Source organism: Penaeus chinensis, chromosome 27 (genome assembly GCF_019202785.1).
Source record: "Penaeus chinensis breed Huanghai No. 1 chromosome 27, ASM1920278v2, whole genome shotgun sequence".
In the NCBI taxonomy this organism is placed as follows: Eukaryota; Metazoa; Arthropoda; class Malacostraca; order Decapoda; family Penaeidae; genus Penaeus; species Penaeus chinensis.
The window spans coordinates 29,125,335-29,135,334 of NC_061845.1; the positions used below are offsets into that span (position 1 = coordinate 29,125,335).

General features: G+C 39.9%; 1 protein-coding gene across 1 annotated transcript in view; it reads right to left on the minus strand.

Annotated features, from left to right (window-relative positions):
• LOC125039363 overlaps nucleotides 1-5,940 on the minus strand; it is a 7,449-nt gene extending 1,509 nt beyond the window's left edge. Inside the window, exons 1-5 of the mRNA XM_047633203.1 lie at nucleotides 5,832-5,940; nucleotides 5,376-5,717; nucleotides 2,895-2,955; nucleotides 679-1,173; nucleotides 176-506 (exon numbers count right to left, since the gene is read on the minus strand). Coding sequence (XP_047489159.1) covers nucleotides 176-506; nucleotides 679-1,173; nucleotides 2,895-2,955; nucleotides 5,376-5,717; nucleotides 5,832-5,940 — 1,338 coding nt within the window. The remainder of the gene's footprint in view (nucleotides 1-175; nucleotides 507-678; nucleotides 1,174-2,894; nucleotides 2,956-5,375; nucleotides 5,718-5,831) is intronic.
• Between the last annotated feature and the right edge of the window lie 4,060 nt (nucleotides 5,941-10,000).

The following is a 10,000-nucleotide window of genomic DNA, read 5'->3' on the forward strand; positions in this document are numbered from 1 at the left end:
GAAAATAATATATATGGAAAATGAGGGTCCCGATGCTTTAGCGTGAAAAAAGGTCTTTTATCACCCTATGGTAAGCAGTATTGTAAGCTAACTCTGCCATAGGTAACATTTGAGCCCACACTGACGGGTTGTCCCAGACCATCGTACGCAAAATTTTATATAGTGTACCATTTACTCTTTCCACTTGTCCATTTGAGCTTGGATGATATGGAGTAATAGTACGTTTATCCATCCCAAATTCTTCTGTTAGCTTCTTAAATAGTTCGTTTACGAACTCCCCTCCCCCATCAGGAATGACTTGACGTGGAGTCCCCTCTTTGTAAATGAAGCCATTCATAAATGCCTTCGCGACTTCTAATGAATCCTTAGATTTTAATGGAATTGCAACAAGGTATTTTGTCAAAGCATCTACTACTGTAAGAATATAACGAAAACCTTCAGATTCCGGATACGGACCCACTATATCCATATGGACACGCTCAAAAGGCCTTGAAACTTCAGGATATCTCAAGAGAGGAACAGGGATATGTTTGCCTGGTTTACAGCGTAAACATGTCGCAGGACGAACAATATTCCTTTACTATTTTCTTCATGTTTGGAAAAAATGCAAATAATTCCAATCTCTTTAAGGTTACCAAAACACCCCCATGCCCTGCAACAGGAATCGAATGAGCTAACCTTAAAGCTGTACTCTGATACAACTTTGGTACCACTACTCGAAAGACCTCTCTAAAAGGTTTATCTAAAACATTATATAATATCCCATCTGGTACCTGATAATTCTCGATTTTCCTTGGAATCTCTTTAAACTCATCTTTAGTGAGGTCACATTCACCTCGTAAATATTGTTTTACTCTACCCCATAGTGGGTCTTCATCTTGTGCATTTCGTAAACTATCTAGTCCCCATATGTCAATGGTCTCTGGTGAACTAATGTCACTGCTGTCTAGCATTTCTGACCTCGGACTATCAGGCCGATTTATCCCTTTATAAGATGTAGTAGCTCGGCGAGTAACAACACCGACAACTAAATCGTCTATCGGCTGATCAGCTGCTCTGATCCGCGATAGTGCATCTGCTGAGTGATTGTCTTTTCCCGGCAAGTACTCTACGCAAATATCAAACTCTGCTACTGACATACGCCACCTGGCTAGTCTTTCATTTCCATCTCTACTAGAAAAAAGATAACGAAGAGGGCTATGGTCTGTATGAACTATTACTGGAAAACCCTGAATCAGTGTTCTGTTTATCTTTAGCCCGTATACTATGGCCAATGCCTCTCTTTCTACAGTAGAATAATTTAACTCGGCACCCTTTAATTGTCGACTGAAGTAAGACAATGGTCTAAGGGTCCCATTATCCCTCCTGTTGGAGAGCTCCCTGTCCGTGGTTTCTTTGCTTTGTTCTTATTAGCAGAAACCTTTGGTTCTTTTATTCTGGTATCCTCTGGGATATAGATTATCTCGGGCTTATTAAAACAGAAGTATTTCCATAAATTATATTGCTCACACTATACATCAGAAATACACTAAATAAAACACGGGAGTTATCAGGAGTGTCGTCAGTGAAGAGTTGGAGGACGAACTATTCGAGCCAAAACTGTCATGCACCTGGGGTGAATTAGCACAAGATAGTCACTGGTAGAGCGGGCTGCAGCTGTCAGCTACTCAGCACCAATAAAAGGGGCAGCAGATATCGGTAAAAGTTAAGTTTCAACCAGCCTCCAACTTTCGAAACCAATTTTTTTGGAGTGTAATCTCCCCTCGTAGTTTAACGCTGTTATGCTGTTGCGTTCCGTCGCATTTGACTCGTTGATGAGTAGCGGAACTTGTATTCCCCGACGGCAAAGTTGATCAGATGTGTAAGATTCGGCTTCGCACTGTATTAAGGGGGGGGGGGGGGATTAGCATGATTTACACAGAAAAACAGAAGAAAAACACTAAATTAACCTAAAATCGGGTTTGCTGAAACTCTACGGGGACAGTGGCCATGTTTCACCTCTGCAATTACGGTATACCATTCGGCGGTTAAATCCAGGATTAATTTTTGCCTGATTGACGGACAATACAAATGAATCAAACCATGTTTGGGCACAATCAACTTTTTAATATGAAAATGCGTTTCGAAAGTTTCCAGATGACCGTTCCAAATTCATACACAAGCTTCATTAATAGTTCCTCAAATAAAAACGGTATTTTGATTGACTGCGATAATAAATACAAAGCAAAAAAAAAAAAAAAAAAAAAAAAAAGCGCTACTGACAGTTACGTGTCGCGCACGGAGACCGTGCCGCAACGGCACACGCAGTCTTCGTGAATTTTATTCTCAAACAAAAAACTTACACATTTTTGTAACAGACCTTGCAAACTTTATTGAGGATTGTCGTCAAATATGGTAACCGTTCAATACTTATACTTGTCTTAAAATGTAAGATGGAACTTATTGACCTTTGCCTGAGCCGAAAATACTTCGGAGGCCGTGGCGAGGCTTCAGGCCGCGCAGCCAAGCCTTATTGCTCGTCCCGCGGAATTATGAAAGCTTTAGCCTGATTTCGTCGCGCGCGGCGGCGACACCCATTCAACTGGGGTCGGTTGCAATAGCCAAATCGGCAATAATTTGTATTAATAATGCATGTATTATTATCCTATTAAAAGTATGCATTTTTATTACATTAATTGGCTTATTACTTGAAATGTACTAAGTGCAATAACTATGTAGATTTCGCCGGTTCTCGTTAACCGTTACTTAAATTTTACTAACCTTATATCGTCCCGTCTCCGTTATTAAGCTTTACAATAACACGTCCTCGGCGTAGCAATATTTCCAGTTATACGTGTATTTCGCAATTTGTGAACATTTCTGCCGGCTTCTATATTTATTTTTTTCACACATACACTTCCTTGGCCACCGGACCGATACACACTGAAGGTTTTTCATGGGCGAGGGCAGGGCTTTCTGAAAAAACGGTTTTTGATTGGTCAGGAAACTCTGACGTCATTGCCTGAAGTTTTCATTGGCTAGAATTTCTCAGTCTGTAACACCGCATAATTGCTAAGTTGTCAGTAATTGGTCGTTATACATGGTGTCCTTGTCTTGCTGTTTCAGACATCAATAATTTATTATCGGTATTTCAGAAGAAATATGTCTTTACGTGCGCGAAAAAAAGGTATTTGCTTTGTATTAGGTTTTATTTTACCATATGCATACAAGCAATCAGGTAAGTGTGACCTCTTTCCCGATTTTAATCGCTCTCTGAAGAACTATCATCCAGAGGGAGGGGGGGGCAGGTGACGGAGGAATTCTTTCTTTCCTGCCTTGCGGCGGGTATAATTCTGCCGCTTGTGAAAAAAATGACTGAATCGATTCTTTTTCATGAAATTTGATGAATAAATAGCGGGTCAGGTATTGCGTTATATACTCGGCCCTAATACCTGGCCGCTTGACCCATTCTTTAACGTCCCTCCACAACCTTTCAATAGTTTGTGTGTGTATTTGTGGGTCTGGGTCTACAAAGTTCTCAGAATGATTAATACTCAGATGTTTGTAACCATGGTGTTGTAGGTTACGGTAGGCAGCCCATCCATCACTGTATATCACACTGTCTGGTTTTATATATTTCTTAATAAGGGGTATGAGCGTGTCTGCACTGCGGTCAGTGCCAACCAATGGCACAATTAATTTCCTTTTACTCACACGCTCAATACCCCCAAAGACCCACACCTGGGTCTTCTTCTTTATGATTTGAGAAGTTCTAGCTTCGCCCGGGACCTGGCTCAACTGTCTGCCCCTATTATATTTACGGCGCACGAGCAGCGTCTCGTCGATCTCAAGTAATACACCGGCACCTCCTATTGAATTTTGATTTTGTAACCAATATTCGGTTACTTCAGAACAAAAACTCCTCCAATCTACGCTAGTTGGCTTAGAAATACTAATACATTTAATAATGTGTGCTTGATCCCAATGTTTTCTGTAGCCAATGATTCACAAACAAAATTTCTTTAAAAGGTTCCAAATGTGTCCCCTGCAGAAACGTGCCTTTGTAATCGCTGGTCGAGAAAACGCAACTTTTACGCCGTTTTGTCTTTGCTATTTTTTTCCATCTGCCACAATACCACATATGTCGATCTTCACGATATTTGCAAGGTAAATCGCAATGCGGGCAACTTACCGCTTTTGGCAAAACACCGTGTGCTCTCAGGAACTCTATAGCGTTATCATTTTTTTTCAAAATAATCAGATATAACTCTATAGTAATGCGGGTCACAACCTACGCACCTGAGATCCATTTTGAGCAAAGATTTGGTATATTTGGTTTCCTTGCCTTGTGATTGGTTTATAGCATTTCTTGTAATGCTATTGGCTCTCGTGACAAATGTCACGCGCATGTGGTATAGAATAAAAGTTTCAAAAGGTTTTGTGCGCTGTTCAGCGGTAACATTGTTGATTTTGAAAATCGCGCGCAATTCTTCAGTTCCCTCTTGCCCGTAATATGGACCAGACACATCGATTTACGCAGAGTAAGAAATGTCATAATTACTGTAAATACTTGATTTTATGATGGTATTACTCGTGTATTGTCAGACATTATAATGTAGAAAGAAAATTACCTTCATGTTTGTTTATGCGGAATTTTTCTAGTTACGAAATGAAAGTATTACAATAAATGAACCAAAATAAAACGGTATCATTGTTTTGTTTACAAAAAGTAGGAAAGGATATCGGATGGCGATTTTTAAAATATTGAGTTTTTCATATCGGGCTCTGTGACACTTGCGTGTCCAATAACTTCGTTATTTCTGATTTGCGATGGAAGTTCATAGAAGATAAGTTTCTTAGATTTATTTGCTCTATCACATGCATATATTTTGTTCCGGTTTAAAGACGGCTAGTCAGAACTTTACCTATACCCAGATATCAGCTACTCGGCCACAAATAGAAGGGCTGCAGATATCAGCAACTCAGCATAAATAGAGGCTGTAATAAATAGTTCGTTAAAATAGTTTTCTGCCTTAATTTTCACTATATCACTTCACAGCACTTCACCGTATTTTATTCTTCACCATTCACCATTGAATATATAGATATATACTCACACAATATGTACAAAATAAATTAAGTAGACTTACAAGTGTTCAGGTGTGGAGCTCGGAGTAGAGTGGCAAACCATAGAATGGCAACCACCGATAATGGTTGACATGAGGCTTTGGTGGGGTCGAAACTGCCATCCGAACGGTGGAGGCGAACCAAAGGGACACTTACACCTCACACACACACCATATACGCACAACACATACGTACAATTATGAACAAACTAAATAGTGAAACCATCACTAAAACATAAACCCTTTACACTCCCCCAATGGCTGTTTTACTTGCATCTGTAACTAATACGAATGGACGGGAAAAATCTGGGAACTTTAACACTATATCCTCAGACAAGACTGTACGCAACTTGTGAAATGCATCCAATGCTTCCTGTGTCCACGCTAGTTTCGTTTTCCCATCTTTAGTCTTACAACCTCTGGTTAAGTCAATTAACGGTCGCGATATGTCTGCAAAATTACTTATAAATTTGCGATAGTAGTTAGCCGCACCGAGAAACGCCTGGAGCTCTTTCAAATTTATAGGTTGTGGGTATCCCTCCATTGCTTCAATCTTTTTATTTTGTGGCTTAATACCATTTTCAATAATCACATGTCCAAGATACTCAACTTCTGACTTAAAAAACGAACATTTAGTAAGTTTGAGAGAGAAAACTCGTCTCACATTATTACAGTGATTTTCCTATGTGTCTCCCAAAACTACAATGTCGTCTAAATAAACAAAACCTATATCCCCAATCAGACCAGACAGGACCTGATTAATGATCCTCTGGAAAGCAGAAGGTGCGTCTTTCAGCCCAAAAGGCAACCTCATAAATTCGTAGTGGCCATCCATAGTGGAAAATGCCGTTTTCTCTCGACTAGCGGGGCTCAGGGGTATCTGATGATATCCCTGCCTGAGATCTAAACACGAGAAGAAACGACTCCTACCTAGCCTTTGCAGGATAGAATCTATGTTTGGCAAAGGGTATCGGTCATCCTTTATACATTCATTAAGAGCTCTAAAGTCAAGACACAACCTCAACCCCCCATCTCTCTTTCGTACTGGCACCAGTGGTGCATTGTAAGGAGAACGTGAAGATTGTATTATCCCTTCCCTCAACATAGAGTCAATCTAAGTCCTAATCTCGTCTCTGTGAACTTCCACATATATATATATATATATATATATATATATATATATATACATACACACACACACACACACACACACACACACGTATATATATATATATATATATATATAAATATATACATATATATATATATGTATACATATATATATATATATATATATATATATATATATATATATATATATCTACACACACACACACACACACACACACACACACACACACACACACACACACACACACACACACACACAAATATATATACATAGAGAGAGAGAGAGGGAGAGAGAGAGAGAGAAAGATTTGAATTAGTAAATGGATTAAAAAAAGTAAGTAGATTTGCATTAATGTAGATACGAAAAGTCTATACATTACTAACAATTTGCACTTTATCTCAACATGATGAAGGGTTTTAAATAGCTTGCACGCTCTCTTTCAGGCAAATGTATCAGGAAAATTCGACTCAGTCAGTATTTGGAGTGCTACTGAATAACTTACTGAGCAATATGCTGATAGAGGCTCATTGGATATAACATTAATCCCCGACTTTAATTAGCTAATGACCACGATATTTATTAACACGTGTTGTATTTTGAACATCACCGGGAAAGAAACGTTTCTTCTGTAACTCTGTAACTCTCTTTTTCAGCGACGTAATAACCCTAATATTTGCGTGTGAAACAAAAAGAAATTGTCCTAAAATAAGACCAATTATATTTCAGAAAAGAGTTTGGGCAAAAAAAAAAAAAAAAAAAAAAAATATATATACTGATTTGATTCGTGAAATTTTCCTGAAATCTTTTGAAAAAGTGTTGGACAACATATTATATTTTTCGCTGGATTTTTGCGTTGCATTTCTCGGGTTGAGCTTCAGTGGACAAAAGTGAATTGCTGAATGTGTGAGGAGGTATAGAAGGGGTACATGGAAAGCGTGCAGAGGTTTACTATTGATATCCTCACACAAACACACACGCACACACGCACGCACGCATGCATGCACGCACGCATGCACGCACGCACGCACGCACGCACGCACGCACGCACGCACGCACGCACGCACGCACGCACGCACACACACACACATTCTCAAATACACACACACACACTCACAAACACACATACACCACGCTCTCTCTCTCTCTCTCTCTCTCTCTCTCTCTCTCTCTCTCTCTCTCTCTCTCTCTCTCTCTCTCTCTCTCTCTCTCTCTCTCTCTCTCTCTAAGGACAACCTCAACGACCAAGGAAATAACATATTAAATAATTCACAAAACAATTTGTAGAATTCATTCATAAATTTAAGACTGCAACAATCAGACAATCATGACCTCGTCAGTCAAAGCTGCTTCACGTGAAAATCTTCCTCATGAATTCGGTGAGATTAAAATCCGATATGAAATTATCTCCGAACATGAGATCATTCCGAATGGGAGGAAGCTGGAATTATGAATTTGAATAGAGAGGATGTGTAAAGGGAGAGGAATGGGAGATAACGAGACAAATGTTCTATTTTGAGAAGGTTTTAGGAGAAGAGCGGCTGACTTTAAGTCCTGTAAGAACACATGCCTATAGTCATTGGTTTTGTATCCATCTGTGCGTATAGTATATATTTATGTGTGTGTGTGTGTACATATATATATATTTATACATACATATATGTGCACACACACACACACACACACACACACACACACACACACACACACACACACACACACACATATATATATATATATATATGCGTCGGTGTGTATTAAAGTTTTTTTCACATGTTGCATTTTAACTTATACACATACACACACTCACACACACACACACACAAGCAAACACAAATACACATTGTCAATTCTTAATTAATTAAATTCTAATTCTAATATGTACAGCCAAGATTCGCATGAACAGAACACTCACGCCTTCTACAGAAGCGATCTTTACATTCAACAAAGATGAAGTTTTAAAAGGATTCTTTGCTCGCCTAACGAATTGTTCAAAGTTTTAGGATCTTCTGCTTGGTTTCCTGAAGGCTTTCCAAGGACGAGGAGAGGAAAGGGTAAGTTATGTCCATGGAAATTATAATAATTAAAAAAGGGGAAAAAAAAGGAAGATATGACTGTTTGTATGTTAAAGTGGAAGGGGTAGAGGTTCTCTCAGGTTTGATAAAGTGAGATACATGTAGATAATGCTATTGGTTTGTTCTCTCCTTTTTTTCTGTCTGTCCCCGTCTCTCTGTCTCAGTCTCAGTCTCTCTTTTTCTCTCTCTTTCGTTCTTACACCCCTCCCTCCCTCCCTCCCTCCCTCTCTCTCTCTCTCTCTCTCTCTCTCTCTCTCTCTCTCTCTCTCTCTCTCTCTCTCTCTCTCTCTCTCTCTATCTATCTCTCCCTCCCCCCCTCTTTCCCTTCCTCCCTCCCCCATTCTCTCTCTCTCTCTTCCTCTTTCACACTGACACACAACCACCCAACAAGCTCTAAAACTCCCAACTTCTACAAAATCATGTAATGCCGCCAATAACACACTATTGCATCACTTTATCTGTGCATTTGCAGCCACGCGACTCTACGGACTCCTCTGTACTTTACGGAATTCGCGCGGTTCGGAAAGGAGAGTTTTGTGTCCTCGTGGGCGTGTGAGGGAGGTGAAGATCAGCTCTCGATGGAGATGCTTCCGAAAATGGGTGTCTGGTGTGTCGCCGCATTTCTCTTGCGCTTTGGTGGACATGTGGGAATAGTTATATACAAAAGGTAATATGTATGTGTGTGTATATATGCATATAAGTATATACATATATGCATTTACATATACTCAAACGTATGTTTCTATCTATCCATTTATTCATCTTTCTCTTTATTTATCTATATATCTATGTGTGTGTGTGTGTGTGTGTGTGTGTGTATGTGTGTTTATGTGTGTGTACGTGCGTTTGTGTGTGTGTGTGTGTGAAAAACTTTGCCAGATGTGGTACAGAAACTTTGCCTGTAGATCATATAAATTGAGTGTAACGAAAATTCCGAGAGTATACTGGGATGGGCTCAGCCTAGGACCACCTGCGACCGACAGCGATTCCCCGGTCATCTTGCTATAATGGGAATCTAACAGGAATTTTGGCAGATATTGTTTTATTTTCATCATGTTTTTTCTTTTTTTTATTATATCTCTTTCCGTTTAGTTGCGTTGATGGAGATGCTCCGTATGATTTTTTATTTTTTTTTATTCGATCATCGTAAACAAATACAACCAGGTAACAAAAAGAAAAAAAAAAAAAACAAGAAAAAAACAAGCCCCCCCTAAAAAAAATCAATATAAACAAACATAATCTAGTAGCCCCCTCCCCTCCCCCCCCGAAAAACAAAAATATATATATATACACATATCCACAAGTCAACCGCGAAACTTTCTCCCCCAAACCCTTTATTATCAGCCCGCGGGTTCGACCGATGTTGAGCCGATCACCAGCGCCGCGGGTCTCTAGGAAAGGGAAGGGCCAAGGAAAGACCAATAGCCGAGGCCCAACTACAAGAGTACAGCAGACAATGGGGCGTAGCAAAAAGAGGAGACCCGACACTGCGGAGTTCTAAAGGGTGCATTGAACTCTACTTTCCTCTCGATATTACATTCTTGCTTGGTACTCTGCTCCTATTTGCTATGAGAGAGGGAGAGGGAGGGGTAAGGAGGGAGGGAGGGGGAGGGAAGGAGGGAGGGAGGGGAGGGAGGGAGGAAGAGGGAGGAAGACGGAGGGAGGGAAGAGGAGGGAATAAGAGGGAGGGA